The sequence below is a fragment of the Trachypithecus francoisi genome, unplaced genomic scaffold, assembly GCF_009764315.1.
Source record: "Trachypithecus francoisi isolate TF-2019V2 unplaced genomic scaffold, Tfra_2.0 Lachesis_group21, whole genome shotgun sequence".
Taxonomy (NCBI): Eukaryota; Metazoa; Chordata; class Mammalia; order Primates; family Cercopithecidae; genus Trachypithecus; species Trachypithecus francoisi.
In genome coordinates this window covers 18,630,383-18,646,486 of record NW_022681467.1, presented here as the reverse complement: position 1 = coordinate 18,646,486, position 16,104 = coordinate 18,630,383, and the positions used below count along the sequence as shown (strand labels likewise).

Here is a 16,104-nt window from a genome sequence, read left to right as displayed (position 1 = left end):
CAAGTGATTCTCCTGCCTCAGCCTCCCAAGTAGCTGGAATTATAGGCACTCGCCACCACGCCCAGCTAATTTTTTGTATTTTTAGTAGAGACAGGGTTTCACCATATTGGCTAGGCTGGTCTTGAACTCCTGCCCTCAGCTGATCCACTCGCCTCGGCCTCCCAAAGTGCTGGGATAACAGGCGTGAGCCACTGCACCTGGCTGCAACTTCTTTTTTTCTAAATGTTTCAGTGGTCAGTTCTCACTACTCTGGCACACACATATCCTAGATAATCTGAATTGTTCTTCTAGCTCCAATGCCAAGTATATTGATGGGCCTCAAACTTACATCTCTATTTCATCTCTATTTGGATGTCTATTTAACATCCCAAACTTAGCCCCTGTCCCAAACCTACTTCTCCTTAGTCTTCTCCATTTTCTCCTTTTCCATCCTAGCTGGCAACCAATCCATCAGAAAATCCTCGTATCTCAAGAATCCCACCACTTAACACTGCTGTTACTAGTCCAAGCCACCATCTTCTCAACTCTGGACTACTGATTTACCTCTTAACCATTCTCCCTGCTTCCTTCTGATCCCCTGTAGTCAATTTTTTCACATAGCTACCAAAGGAATTATTTTAAAACATACATCATATCATATATCTCTCCTGCTCCAATCTTCCAGTAGCTCCCTATCATACTTTGTAGAAAATCTAAACTCCTTGCCACAGCAACAAGACCTCACAGGGTGTGGTCCCTAGCTACTTCTCCATCCCCATTTATCTCAAGTACTCCGTCGGGGTCCTATTGTTCTCCAGATAAGCCAGGTACACTCCTACCTGCACATGGTGTTTGCTCTGCCTGGAATGCTCCTCTCACAAAGCTTTTGAAATTTACTTCCTCAATTTATCAAGTCCTCTGGCTAAATAGGTCTTGAAAAATCGAAACCTAGGCCGGGCGCTGTGGCTCAAGCCTGTAATCCCAGCACTTTGGGAGGCCGAGACGGGCGGATCACGAGGTCAGGAGATCGAGACCATCCTGGCTAACACGGTGAAACCCCGTCTCTACTAAAAAATACAAAAAACTAGCCGGGCGAGGTGGTGGGCGCCTGTAGTCCCAGCTACTCCAGAGGCTGAGTCAGGAGAATGGCGTGAACCCGGGAGGCGGAGCTTGCAGTGAGCTGAGATCCGGCCACTGCACTCCAGCCCGGGCTAGAGCGAGACTCCGTCTCAAAAAAAAAAAAGAAAAAAGAAAAGAAAAATCGAAACCTATTTATCTCTGCTCCTTCCCTGGCCATCCTAATTTAAGAGGTAGCTCCAATCATTTTGTACAATTTTTTTTTTTTTTTTTTTTTGAGACGGAGTCTTGCTCTGCTCCCAGGCTGAAATGTAGTGGCGCCATCTCGGCTCGCTGCAAGCTCCGCCTACCAGGTTCACGCCATTCTCCTGCCTCAGCCTCCCAAGTAGCTGGGACTACAGGCACCCGCCGCTATGCCCGGCTAATTTTTTTGTATTTTTAGTAGAGATAGGGTTTCACTGTGTTAGCCAGGATGGTCTCGATCTCCTGACCTCGTGATCCGCCCACCTCGGCCTCCCAAAGTGCTGGGATTACAGGCGTGAGCCACCGCGCCCGGCCATTTTGTGCATTTTTATCCTACTTTTTCTTCATATCCCTTAGCACCATCTGATATTATTTGCCAATTTTCTTTCGTTACTATTTATCTCCTCCACTAGAATGTGGCTCCATGAGGAGCAAGGCCTCTGTCCTCCTTATTCACCTTTGTATCACTGGTATCTATTACAGGGCCTGTTTATGGTAGAAATTCAAATACTTGTTGAATAAACACATTACTTCTAATCGCTATTAAAAGATTAACTGAAAGCATTAAATTTGTAATTCAAAGTAAAATTATAAATTTAAAATCATACAATATAAAATGAAATATTTTCTACGTCTCTCAAATAATCATGACATAGAAGTTTATCTCCTATTTTTTATTTATGAGTTGCACTTTTTAAATTTTTATCATTTAAAAGAATTCTAGGGCCGGGCGCGGTGGCTCAAGCCTGTAATCCCAGCACTTTGGGAGGCCGACATGGGCGGATCACGAGGTCAGGAGATCGAGACCATCCTGGCTAACACAGTGAAACCCCGTCTCTACTAAAAAATACAAAAAACTAGCCGGGCGAGGTGGCGGGCGCCTGTAGTCCCAGCTACTCGGGAGGCTGAGGCAGGAGAATGGCGGTAAACCCGGGAGGCGGAGCTTGCAGTGAGCTGAGATCCGGCCAGTGCACTCCAGCCCGGGCGACAGAGCGAGACTCCGTCTCAAAAAAAAAAAAAAAGAATTCTAGAGCCTCTGCCTATAAAAAATTGTTCAAACATACAAAATAATAATCTTTTGTTAGACTTCGTTTTTTCAGTATTCCTACAGAATTCCAGAGTTTTTTCCTTCTTCTTTAATGAGTATTTCAAGTATATATATCTCAGATATATAAATAACTGAGTCAACACTGAATGTATTAAAATATTTCTTAAAATCAATCTATCTCTTATTTCATCATCAAGAAAACCTAATCAATTCATAATGTTAAAAATAGCTGCAAGTCTACATTTTTAGAAGGAAAGACTATAATTAAACATAAGATTTGTGAACCCATCACAAGCCTGTTTAATTCTTTTTTTTTTTTTTTTTTTTTGAGAGGGAGTCTCGCTCTGTCGCCCAGGCTGCCAGGCTGGAGTGCAGTGGCCGGATCTCCGCTCACTGCCAAGCTCCGCCTCCCAGGTTTACACCATTCTCCTGCCTCAGCCTCCCGAGTAGCTGGCGCCCGCCACCTCGCCCGGCTAGTTTTTTGCATTTTTTAGTAGAGACCTCGCCCGGCTAGTTTTTTGCATTTTTTAGTAGAGACGGGGTTTCACCGTGTTAGCCAGGATGGTCTCGATCTCCTGACCTCGTGATCCGCCCGTCTCGGGCCTCCCAAAGTGCTGGGATTACAGGCTTGAGCCACCGCGCCCGGCCTAATTAACAAGTCTTATATCTGATTTTATTTTACTTAAACTCTAAGGATGAAAACAAGTTTCCGGCAAAAATGTATCTGCAATGATTTAGCCTCCAAACAGAATTAACTTATTATAACAGCCAAAATTTTGTCCGTCTCTAGATGGAGGACAGGCAGGTGGATTTGTTTCAAATGCTTACAAAGATAGAGGCATGAGGATTCATGGCTTTTAATAGAAATCTCGCTCCATGCGTTTGTTGATACATCAATTTTAACATGTACCATCTATTCTGTTGTCAAAGTAATTGGTACTTCATTACTTAGTGTTTTTTGAACTCATAGTTTATTATAGAAAATAAATGTCTACACTTCTGTGCCCATCTTCTTTTTGCCCTTGTAAAAGGATGAAAGGATACAGTAGGTATAAATTGAATGTCAATGAAAAAGATGACTGTTAAAATTTGAAAATAGCCACATTTTAGAGATTTAGATTATAAAAGGCCAACTTTTCTTCTCATTTTATACATAATATACAGTTACTTTAAAACTGCAAACACAAATTTATTGTATATATCTTTCCAGAATTTAAAAGTCTCTATATCGCTCCACTCTTTGGGGTAAAAATGATTCATTCTTGTGAAAAATTATATCATTCACAGCTAATCAGTGTAGACAGAATGAGAGAATTAGAAATCACTCTCTGGAACCACAGTGAAATATAATATCTGATTCAGGCATTCGTGGATCTTAAAACCCCCAAAGAATCATCCCAGAGGTTACTTGCTAATCACAATGTGAGATCCTTTCTTCATAACTGAGATACTTAGTGTCACCACCATATCCAAGTGCTCAAACTTAACATTACTAATGGTGATAGCATATCCCTTCTAATGAGATGTAATATGAAGTCACAGCATCATCTTAGAAGTACTCTTGCCATAAATGTCTAACCTAAATCATGCACCTAAACTCTCAGTTTGCAGAACATACTCGTATAAGTTAATATTCTTTTTTTTTTTTTTTTTTTTTTTGAGACGGAGTCTCGCTCTGTCGCCCGGGCTGGAGTGCAGTGGCTGGATCTCAGCTCACTGCAAGCTCTGCCTCCCGGGTTTATGCCATTCTCCTGCCTCAGCCTCCCGAGTAGCTGGGACTACAGGCGCCCGCCACCTCGCCCGGCTAGTTTTTTGTATTTTTTAGTAGAGACGGGGTTTCACAGTGTTAGCCAGGATGGTCTCGATCTCCTGACCTCGTGATCCGCCCGTCTCGGCCTCCCAAAGTGCTGGGATTACAGGCTTGAGCCACCGCGCCCGGCAAGTTAATATTCTTATAAGTTACATATCACCATAAGGAAACAGGAAAATCCTAGCCTTTTCTTTTCAAAATATCAATGCCATTTTAAAAGATGGGGTATAACTGTCGATTGTGAGAGGCTAAAAAGACATAACAACGAAATGTAATTTATGAACCATGATTGGGTCCTCAGTCAAAAAACTATACAAAAAAAAGACACATGGGAAATAATTAAGAAGCCTTCAACGTGCTAAAGAATTGAAGGGTAAATTATCATGATGTCGATAACTTACTTTCAAATGATTCAGCAAAATAAAAATAGAATTATATATGCAAATATGTATGTGCAAACACATACATGCAGAGACAGATCCAAGTAGGCCACCTGCTAATTAAAGGTGGCCAGTTCATGGATAATCAATATCCCAGAGTCTCAACTTTTCTATACGCTTGAAAAAAATTCAAAATAAAAAGTCGTTAAACTTTTGCATTTTATGTTCAACATTTACAGTACCTGGTTCTTGAATGACATCTACCTTCCCCACACTGATCTGAAGCATTTCACCATTCTTTGCAAAAGTCTCCCATTCTGAATCAGTCTGTTGGCAGGATGGACACCACGGGGCATAACTATAAGAGAAGAATAAGAATTATACTGATAAACATACAGAAGAAATCTGCAAAACAAAATAGAGAAATCAAGTATTTAAATTAAAAAATAAATTCTTAAAAAAAGGGAATTATAAAAAGAGGCTTTTCCAAAGTCATTTGACATAGAAGCACACTGTCCCCACTAGGATTTAATGTACGAATGTCAATTCTATAGGAAAAAATTTGGCCAAAGTTTGAGAATATTTCCAATAATTATTATCCATAAACATTTTATTTCAATGCTGTTCGTACAATTTTTTTTCTCTCCAGATAGCTTTTGATCTTTGAGGGTAAGCACTCTTTTCAGTGCCCCACTAAAGGAGAACAATTTCCACAGGGTGCCCCTAAACTAGCCAAACCAGTTTCAAATCCATCAGAGCTATAGATCTAATGGGCAGAGACCAGATCTGTTGCTTGAGCATCCTCAAGAATGTTTCCAAAATCTGTGGTAATTCTGAAACATTCTGAAAAGGAAAGTAGAAGCTATCGGCCAAACCAGCTCTATCCAACACTTTCTTAAATTTAGCAGGAGTTAAAAATACCTTGGCTTTCAAGTCAGAACCCTACTTTTTACAGTATTTTTCATTCAATAAATACTAAGAAAGCACTATGGTAGAAGCTGAGAGTACAACTGTGAAGGAGATTTGGTGCCTCCTCTCCTTGTGGATGGTACAATCCAGAGATGAACAGAGATACGCATGGGGGCAAAAACTATACTACTCTTATTTTTGTGTCTGCTTAAAATTTTTCATAATAAAGTCTTGAATAAATAGAGAAATACACCAACTTGTGGGTAAGCAGGCTGAGCATTTTTAAAATGTCAATTCCCTCCAATTTATTATCATTTGTTCCATTCCTGAATTGTTTTTACAAAATGTGGCACCTATTATTTCTGTATTAAGGGAGGAAAGGGGCCAGGGGAGAGAAAGAGAAGTAGAAAAGAATGCCTGCCAATAGAATTTAACACTCACACACTCAAAATGCCTTAGGAAGGGAAACAAAGTAAGGAGAAAAGTACAAAACTGATCAAATCCTGTAACAAGATTTAGGCTCATAGGTGCCTGTCAGGTCATCATTTACAAATCCCTTCAAAATTTTGAACTGTGCAAAAGCATGCTGGTAAGTACCATTCAAAAAAACTCAATGCAATGACACACATAAACCAACTTTCCTGAATAACAAAACAAAAACAAAAAACTGAAATTGTGCAGGATTTTGATCTTTCACATTATAAAAGATGAGTCAGGGGTTAAAAAGCCAAGACTAGGGGAAGGAATGCGTTTATTTCACAAAAAGTATTGAAAATCAGGCAGAACCCAGAAGAGAACGGGCTACCCCAAGGCAAAGCAGTCATTACTTTCTCCAGACAAGCCCTAGAAGCAGCAAGACTTAGCAAGCACAGTTGTTTACCATCTCTAAAAAAGACTACTATATAGCTTTTTCCAAGATCATGCTAAAACGTCATTAATCTTCCTGACATTAATCTGCTGACATCTTTGAATGTGGACTTTTTAAACATTCGTGTCTCTGTATTTCCAGGGCAAAGTACATTCTTAATATACAGTAGGTGTTCAATAAATGTTTGCTGAATAAACAAGTGTATCAACTTTAATGTAAATCATATTCTTCATCTGAGAAAATAGCTATTTTCTACGTAGTTTCTAAATGTCCAAGTAACAGATGAGACTCAGGCAGTGGGCAAACTTTAGGGAAAAAAAGGAAGTCTGAATTATTAAGTACATTTCAACAGGCATTCCATGATATTGGATAAGAGCTCTGCCAGAACAATCAGAAAGATCAACCAGGAATTAACCATGATATTCTGGACAGGTTAATAATATCTCCCTGCCTCAGTTTCCTCAACTATAAAATGGGATAACAGTAGCTACCTTATAAGGTTACTGAGAGATTAGATGAAATATAGCAGGCACATATTTCTTTAATAGGAGCAACCATTAATACAAATGTCATTTGTAATATTGTTTGGAGTTCAAGACACTTTTATGATGCATTAGCTCATCTGACCTTACAGCCTCACTGCCAAACAGACAAAGCAGGTATAGAGATGTGTTTAAGACCACTCAGAGCAAGAACCCAGATGGAAGTATTTCTTTGATAAAAATCATCAAGGTATATAAAACTCAACACCAACACGCCGAGGGAGAAAGACAGAAGTTATAAGAAAGTAACAAGAATAAGGAAGTTATCTTGAAGTAAAATATAATATAATGAACTTCAGATCCTCTTTATTTCCCAAGGACTCTCTTTGTATATAAGTCACAGGCACATTTGCTACATCAGTAATTATTAAATCATGCATGTTTCATAATTTAAAAAATACAGGTCTTAATCTCTAGATAGGCTATTACTTTTTTTTTTTTTTTTTTGAGACGGAGTCTCGCTCTGTGGCCCAGGCTGGAGTGCAGTGGCTGGATCTCAGCTCACTGCAAGCTCCGCCTCCCGGGTTTAAGCCATTCTCCTGCCTCAGCCTCCCGAGTAGCTGGGGCTACAGGCGCCCGCCACCTCACCCGGCTAGTTTTTTTTTGTATTTTTTAGTAGAGACGGGGTTTCACCGTGTTAGCCAGGAGGGTCTCGATCTCCTGACCTCGTGATCCGCCCGTCTCGGCCTCCCAAAGTGCTGGGATTACAGGCTTGAGCCACCGCGCCCGGCCTGATAGGCTATTACTAAGTTAGTTTTTGGTGAAACTGACCTTCGGATATACAATTATAATACGTCCTCATATATGCCATTAAGGTAATTTTAGATATGCCATTTCTATATAGCTGCTATCCACTGGTCTGTGGCATTGTTAATGCCATTATTTCAAAGATTTAATCACAGCTGATTTGTGTTGGAATGCACCCAGATGTTCTTTCAGTGGTAGAGATAAGCCAGCTCTGAGTCCTTAGCATGGGAACTGGTCCATTGTTGCTGCAGTTTTTAAAGTTTTTAATATTCTTTTGTATCTAAAGAACAGTCATTTGTATAAGAATTTAGAAACTAAGTAAAATACTTCCAGGGACAAAATGAATGCAGGGATCAGTCATGTGACCTTCATGCTCATCTCTCGCTCCCTGCACACAGATACATATATATATATAATTTATGTATATATGCATAAATTAAACATATCAGAAAGAAGTGAACATGATCTTCATTAATATTTATTTCATACTAGTTCGCATCGGCAATCTTCTCCTAAGAACTATAAAAGATATGACCTGCCATAACTTTGCCTCTTACACATAATCCTTAAGAGGTTCCAAGAGCAATTAGCTCCATTATAGTCATATAAACTGTCCATTGTTATCTTTTCTACTGAACTTTTGTTGACTTGTTTGCAGGTCCCAGTGGTATGTAAAATTAGTAAACTTCATAAAGATATTTGAAATATATTCCAGATAGCCAAAAAGCTCTGGTAAATTACACCAACTTATATGTCAGTGTAATGTTTTTAACCATTTCTGGGAAACAAAATTCAACAGCATGCTTTTGTTGTCCATGTTAGTATTCATGTACAAAGTGACCTGAGGTTCTGCTTGATGTAACGTGGTTGAAGGGATGTAACGTGGTTGAAGGACCTTGAATCTTTTACTCCATGAACTTACTGAATTTGGTGTAAGATTTCATTAGGTGTGCTAAATATTTCAGAGACGGACTTACTTAAATATATTTCCTAGAAAGGAAATTTTATTAACGATAAATTTTTATTTACCAATAATAAACAACTCTTCTTCTGTTTTGACTCTAATTTCACCAGTGCTTCTCTACACTCTCTTTTCTCCTGACTTTAAACCCTTTGTGGAAACTATCTAAAATCAAACATTTGCATGTTATTAAATACCCATAACAGTACCTACAGCAGTAGTTTTCAATTAGAAGCATTTGGAAGTGTGCACAGGGGATGGGAGTTATAATTTTTTGATGTCGCATGACTGAGACTACTACTAGAATATAATGGGCAAGGATGCCAAAGGTTCTGCAACATGTGGGCCATTCTCGCACACGAAAGAACTGTCCACCCAAAATGCCAATAGTGCCCTGTTGGGAAGCACTGATGAATGTCCAATACAGAGGAAGCATTCAGTAAACATTTACTAAATCAATGGCCATAACTTATACTACATATTTCCTTCAGAGCACAGTAGGCCAATCTCTTGGAAGGCTCATTCTTCTTCACCTTCCCAGCTCCCCAACACTGAACCTGACACACAAGCACTTAATGACTATCTCTCAAACATTCCATCAAGACATCAAGACAATCTATTAAACTGCAAGAAATGCTAATTGTTTGACATGGGCAAGTTAAGGTAGTGATGTTCAACACATTCTTTCCAGGTATAAAGGAAGGCTGCAAAGCTAATACTAAAACCCAGATGTCCTATGGAAATAAACACAGCTTTGCTCCATCACCAGATGTTTAATTTAAATTTTGAAACATGATCACCCCAAGAACAAAAATAAGAAAAAGCAATAATTTGTAAAGATTTATATGCTTTACAGAGGTAAATTAACCCAAAGACATACTTTTCCTCTTAGTATCAGCTTGAACATCAAAATTAAGCCACTTGGCTATCTATTTCTTCTGGGGGAAAAGGCCACCAGAATGTATCATGTTACATACTTCTGTGTTTCAAAAGAACAAAAGTCATTTTCTCCAGGACTGACATAATGAGAGCCAAGCAAGTGTTGAACGTAGCAAAAGGTTGGAAAGGAACTGAATGAAGAGTCGTATAAAACAATGGAAATAGAGAAAAGCATGCATCAGAAAGTCTTTTAAAGATTAAATCATTTTTCCTAATTCAGAAAAAGGGCAAACGAGTATACAATAAGCCCATAGCCGGGTGCCTGTAATCCCAGCTACTTGGGAGGCTGAGGCCGGAGAATTGCTTGAGCCCGGGAGGCAGAGGGTGCATTAAGCTGAGATCGCACCACTGCACTCCAGCCTGGGCAACAAAGTGAGACTCCATCTAAAAAATGATAATAATAACAATAAGCCCATAGCATTAAGGAAAATGTATATAGCAATGGGAGAACTCTTCAGATTTCTAAAAATGTCAGAATAGAAATGGTGAATTGGCCGGGCGCGGTGGCTCAAGCCTGTAATCCCAGCACTTTGGGAGGCCGAGACGGGTGGATCACGAGGTCAGGAGATCGAGACCATCCTGGCGAACATGGTGAAACCCCGTCTCTACTAAAAAAATACAAAAAACTAGCCGGGCCAGGTGGCGGGCGCCTGTAATCCCAGCTACTCAGGAGGCTGAGGCAGGAGAATGGCGTGAACCCGGGAGGCGGAGCTTGCAGTGAGTGAGATCCAGCCACTGCACTCCAGCCTGGGCGACAGAGCGAGACTCCGTCTCAAAAAAAAAAAAAAAAAGAAACGGTGAATTACTGCAAATATACTTTTAACAGACATATTTTTAAAACACTGGAAATTCAATTGCAAGAATCCAAAAAATTGACCGTTTGAAAGACTAAGAAAAAATAACCAAATTTAATTTCATAATAGAAGCTTTTCATGTCTCAGGGCTGCCAAATACTGCTAGATTCTTAAGAATAAATTATCTATACCAACATAACCAGAAACTGCATTAGAGGGGATCTGTATGACACAGTGTATAAAAGAAAAACTTCACAGATGAAAGAGAGCATATAAGCAAATGAACAAATAAGAACTGTCATTCAAAGTAATGAATACATTTTGATACTAGCGGAAAGTTTCTCAATCTGTTTCTTTAAAGAAGTTAACTACAACAAAAGCTTCTCAATCTGTTTCTTTAAAGAAGTTAACTACAACATCTTTGAACTACTAACAATTTCCATTTATGTATGACCAGTTTATCTGAACTAAGTATTAAGATGAAGCTAATTTTAATGCATTTTGTTTTTCTCTGTTATATACATCGAAAAAAAAATCTGGTAACATATAGGCTATTTAAATGAATTCTTAGAAATTCACAGTAGGCCTATAGTGGTAATGAGGATATAATGAATTTTATATTTTTTTAAGTATTGGATTTTTTTCACAGCAAGGAGGAAGAGTATCACCTAATAATACAGAAAAAATAGATCACAAATAGATAAGAACCAAAATATTTCTTTAGGATGAGCACTTGGGTTTTAGTATGTATAAAGAAGTTGGATAGAATGGTTTGGATCAACTTTCCTTTACAGCCTTGCTTCCTAGCCACCTATTCTGAAGTGCACTCGATAAAAAGAGAACGTCTACTAAAATGACCTTGTGTCTACACAGCTTACTTCCAGATTACATGACTCATCTTGCATCACGGCCCAAGCATATTCCATACAACTGGACACATGACAAACTCAGAGCAATTGATTACTATGTTTAGGTTTACACATTCATAAAAAAGTAAAATTTGAATCATCAACATGGCCAAGCACAGGCGTTGTTGGCTCTCACTCATTTAAAAACTTATCGAGGCTTTATTGTTCTTAATTCTATTACCAAAAACAAAGCAATTCCAAAAGGAACCATAAAGGAGTTGATGTCATTAAAAATGAAGCCTTTCTGTTTTAACTTTCCTTACATACATATGCAAACTCAGTTTTACCCTGAAACATGACATCTAGAAAAAAGTACATTTTGTAAGCACCTACTGAAAAGAGAACTTTCTGTAGTATTGGCTGACAAAATGCAGTTTATCTCAAAGTCTTAAAATTATTACAAACATGGAAGTCTTAATACAGCTCCACTTATTTTTAAAGTTTCTCAAATAGAGTATGACCCCCTCAACTCCTTCCAAAAATAGTTAAGTGGAATATTTTAATAATTCATGTCTACAGCTCCCTTTAATAATTTCATTGATTTATTATGATACCAAGGGTATTTCATTTTGAGGTCCAAAATATCTCCTTCTTTGTGACTAAGAGGTAAATGCACATTTGAAGGGGTGACATACCTTATGTTCTTTGAGTAATGTAATCTGCTGTGTGACATAACTTTTGGCTCTGATCTCACACTGAGGTTTTCACTCCATAGGCACCTGCTTGCAATCTAAATTGAAAGAATCAAAACTTGGTCTTGGATAAAGGAAAGATCCAATTTTCTGTCTGTGTCCTCAACGTAAAACAAATATTAAATAGTAGCATACAGATTGCCAGAAACCACAGGCTAAAGAGATGTGGCAATTTCCTGAAAGATTTTATGTTGGGCGGGGAGGGGAGAGAGATGAGAGAGAGAGTCTCAGCAATCATTTCCCGGGACGTTCTTCATTTTCCCTGCAAGCCCACCATGATGGCCTCTCAAGCCCATTCAGACATCTGCCCACCATCCACTGCAAGTCTCTTTCAATGGCCACTTCCTATTATAAGTTTAAACTATAATCAACAAATCCTTTTCTTTCTCCTAACTCAAAACTGTAGTTTCCCATCTCCATAAAGAAAAGGCACTATCCACCATTTACCTTCTATTGTTAAAAGGGGCAATGCGTATGTTCTTTTATGACACAAGCACAATTATTAATATTACCCAGAAAGCCCTACGTTTAGAAGTTATAATAAATATCAACATTTATTTGAAATCTTATTGTAAAACTTAAAAGGTATCCATATTTATGTTTTATTTTCACAACGACATCTCAAGGTCTTCAAAAGGAAGACTACGATACAAATGGCCTGCCCTCACCGTGCTGCGATTCCTTCAACAGGTAACTTGCTTAGCCTGTGCTAAATATTCATATTGCTCATGGATGTCACTGAATGTCCTTTCCTTTCCAATACATACCTATATCTAAAAGCACACGTTTTGCTTGCAGATTTTCTCCCTTCCCTTTTCCTCCCTTTGGGAAGCTGCCCAGTCCACCCCGAAAACACTGTCCCCCAAAGCGAGGGGATGTGCTGCACCCTCGGCTGTCACCGCGAGGGCTGGACGCGCATGCGCGGCGCGAGCTGCCCGACCCCAGCGCCGCAGGTCGTAGGCAAGGCGGGTCCGGGGACCCCAGGTCGAGCCCAGCGGCAGTGTACGATCGCGAGCGGCCCGGCACCGGCGCTGCAGGTTGTTGGCGGGGCGGGTCCGGGGTTTTAGGTTGAGCCTAGGCGGCAATGCTGGATCGCTAGCGGGCCGCGCGGGCTTGGGAGGGTGACGCCCGCGAGGACACTGCGGCGTGCGGGGCGGGCGGGCTCACTCACAATTTCAGCATCCACTCGCCCTCCATCACCAGCGTCCAGTTGGAGGCGGTCATGGGCTGGACCCGGCTCTGCTCCGCCGGCAGCGCGGCCTGCTCGGGGCCTGCAGTCGCCGCCACAGCCGCGACCCAGGCAGCCAGCAGCGCCGGTAGCTGCGGGCCGCAGCGCCCACCCGCCATGTTGGGCGCCGAGCGAGGCTCCTCGGCCGGGAGTGTGGGGAAAGGCAGCGGCCAGGCCCGCAGCCTCGCTCGCCCGCCAGGGTTTTTCAAGGAGGCGGGAGACGCAGGGGCCACCCCGCCTACGCCTGGCAGCGCAGACAGGCGGTGCTCGCAACGCCGCGGCGGACGCCACCTCTTATTGTCGCTTGCCCGTCGAGGCCACGCCCCCTCCCGCCTCCACTTGCCGTTGCCCGGGGTGTCGGTTACCTCAGCAACCGCCGCCCTTTCTTCCTGACCGCCAAGCTGACAATAAACAGATGACCCAATGTTGCCTAAGTTAGAACACGCACCGCTGCTGCCCAGGCTCCAGTGAGGGCAGGGTTGGCGCGTGTGTCCTTCTCTAAAGGGAAACATGGCCAATAATTTTAAAATCCATCCCCTCTTCAATAATAGCAAACATAAAAGCAACGGGATGCAAAGTACACTTACGTTTAATGAAAAATGGAGGGACGTAGTATCTCTTGCTGAAGAGAGGAAAATTTAAGTACTCTCTGCATGTGTGTATTGAAGCATCACTAATTGAGGATATTGATGAAACTAGGCTATGCAATTGCATTTTGTTTTTACAAAAAAAATGTTAATTTCGTAGAAACTCTTAAAAACATGGGTAATAACCGATAAAATGAGTCAGTTAAGACTATTGCCACCTGCAGTAACATGGACCTGACATTTCTCTTGACTACAGTTTTGTCAGATCTAAAATGAGGGTAGCCTTAAGTGATTTCCAAATTTCTTTGCAGGTCACATTAGATGAATCTGTACCTTGGGACCACCACACCGTTAGTGTGTAAGACTGGATTACAATTACAGAATGAGGAAGCTTTCTCAAAGGGTGCTTTGTATGTGTTTACTAGTTGTGCAAACTACGAACCTGGGTAATGTGGTTAATAGATCATGAAAAGGATGTGGTTTCTGCCCTCGGCTTAAAACAAAGACTAAAATAAAATTTTTTTTTTTTTTTTGAGACGGAGTCTCGCTCTGTCACCCAGGCTGGAGTGCAGTGGCCAGATCTCAGCTCACTGCAAGCTCCGCCTGCCGGGTTTACGCCGTTCTGCTGCCTCAGCCTCCCGAGTAGCTGGGACTACAGGCGCCCGCCATCTCGCCCGGCTAGTTTTTTTTGTATTTTTTAGTAGACACAGGGGTTTCACCATGTTAGCCAGGATGGTCTCGATCTCCTGACCTCGTGATCCGCCCGTCTCGGCCTCCCAAAGTGCTGGGATTACAGGCTTGAGCCACCGTTCCCGGCCTAAAATAAATTTTAAAAATAAGACTAAAAGTACTTCAGGGCACATGAGAGCAAATTTAAATCAGTACTTATAGGAGAGGGAAATTAACTTGCCTGAAGAAAAGATCTGGCCTGGATTATGCATTAATTAGTATTAGCTAAAAACAATGTGGACCCAACCCTTATCATTAAAATAAAACACTCAAGGGTTTACAAACTATTGGAATTTAAGAAAATGTCTTTGCAGTGAATGCTACTAAGACTCACTGTTATGAAGTACATACACATCAATCCCATAAACTCGATGGAAAACATTTTACTGTGCTTGTAAAAAGAAGTGACTCATAAACAGGAATTCTATCATTCTATCATTTTCAGTGCAACTTTTTTGCATAGAATATGTAATTGGTTTTAAATCATTCTTAAAAATAGCATCTGATATTAAGGAAATACTATTAATTTTGCTGAAGGTGATAAAGATGTGATAACTATATTTTTAAAAGGCTTTATTGCTTATAGATAATGAGATATTTATGGATGAAGCAACATGATGTCTAGAATTTGTTTTACAATACCCCAGAAATAAAATGTAGGGAATGGAAAGAAGATAGGTGAAAGCAAAGTGGTGCAACATTAGTCAGTGTTGAAGCTAACTAAGTTCATTTTGCTATTTTACCTACTCGTGCATTTGTTGGAAAATTTACAAAATGAAAAGCTAAAAGGAAAGAGAGAGCATCTGCAGCATAAAAGACAGTCATTACCGAAGCACTTCCTATCTTTAACAAAAACTGTGGGTTCAGATATTTCATTTTTTGGCCTTCAGACAAAGGATAGTAGGAAGAAAGTAGCAAGAAAGTGTGGGACTGACCTTGCGGTGAGGAGTCACAGACGAGGGTAAGGGAGCTGTTGCCGTCAGACCATGATTGGCATCTCAGCCCTGACACTTCCTAGCCATGTGATTTGGGGCTAAAACTAGTTAACACCAAAGTTCTGTTAAAATACAGGTAGTAATAGAACCTGCTCCAAAAGGTGGCTGTGAAGATTATATGAGATAAACATAATGCCTAGCACATAATCTGACTCAAAAAGCTTATAAATTAGGTTGGTGCAAACATAATTGGGGTTTTTGCCACAGCAATATTGCCAACACTAATATTAATGTTTGGAGGCAACGATATGCTGTAATGTCTATTTTTCCTATGCTAAAGTCAACTTCACTTAGCGTGATACACAATGCCTTTCACAGCCCAGCTGCAGTTTTGCCCACTTTACATTCCACTATTCCCACAATTCCCTGTGTCCTAATAACACAAAGCTACTCCCCATTCCCAAGTACATTGTGTACTTCAGTGTCTCCTTGCTCCTTCATTCTGCTTAGAACACTTTTCTCCAGTTGTCCAGTGAATCATTCAGTCTCTGTCATGTAGCCCACATTGTACCTCTGATAGCTCATGCAGAGTGAGCTGCTGTCTCTTCTCAGATCCAGTTGCTCTTCTGTATAACTGATATGGTTTGGCTCTGTGTCCTCATCCAAATCTCATCTTGTAGCTCCCCTAATTCCCACGTGTTGTGGGAGGGACCCCATGGGAGACAATT

The 16,104-nt window shown here is 40.6% G+C and overlaps 1 protein-coding gene and 2 long non-coding RNA genes across 5 annotated transcripts in view; 1 reads left to right on the top strand and 2 right to left on the bottom strand.

The window, feature by feature from the left end:
* Positions 1 to 13,945, bottom strand: part of TMX4 (thioredoxin related transmembrane protein 4) — a 45,754-nt gene extending 31,809 nt beyond the window's left edge. For 2 of the 3 annotated variants that reach the window (XM_033185647.1, XM_033185646.1), the window contains exons 1-2: positions 13,069 to 13,945; positions 4,780 to 4,895 (exon numbers count right to left, since the gene is read on the bottom strand). In XM_033185647.1, coding sequence (XP_033041538.1) covers positions 4,780 to 4,895; positions 13,069 to 13,637 — 685 coding nt within the window. In that variant the 5' untranslated portion in view covers positions 13,638 to 13,945. Of the gene's footprint in view, positions 1 to 4,779; positions 4,896 to 11,840; positions 11,936 to 13,068 lie in introns of all 3 variants that reach the window. The other variant, XM_033185648.1, reaches the window with a different exon arrangement.
* Positions 864 to 1,412, bottom strand: LOC117068476. The gene is made up of 2 exons (XR_004431149.1): positions 1,248 to 1,412; positions 864 to 927 (listed from the first exon to the last, which is right to left on the bottom strand). It is a non-coding gene; the product is annotated as an uncharacterized LOC117068476 (long non-coding RNA).
* On the top strand, positions 12,815 to 14,232 carry LOC117068474. Its single transcript, XR_004431147.1, has 2 exons — positions 12,815 to 12,934; positions 14,024 to 14,232. It is a non-coding gene; the product is annotated as an uncharacterized LOC117068474 (long non-coding RNA).
* The last annotated feature ends 1,872 nt before the right edge of the window (positions 14,233 to 16,104 follow it).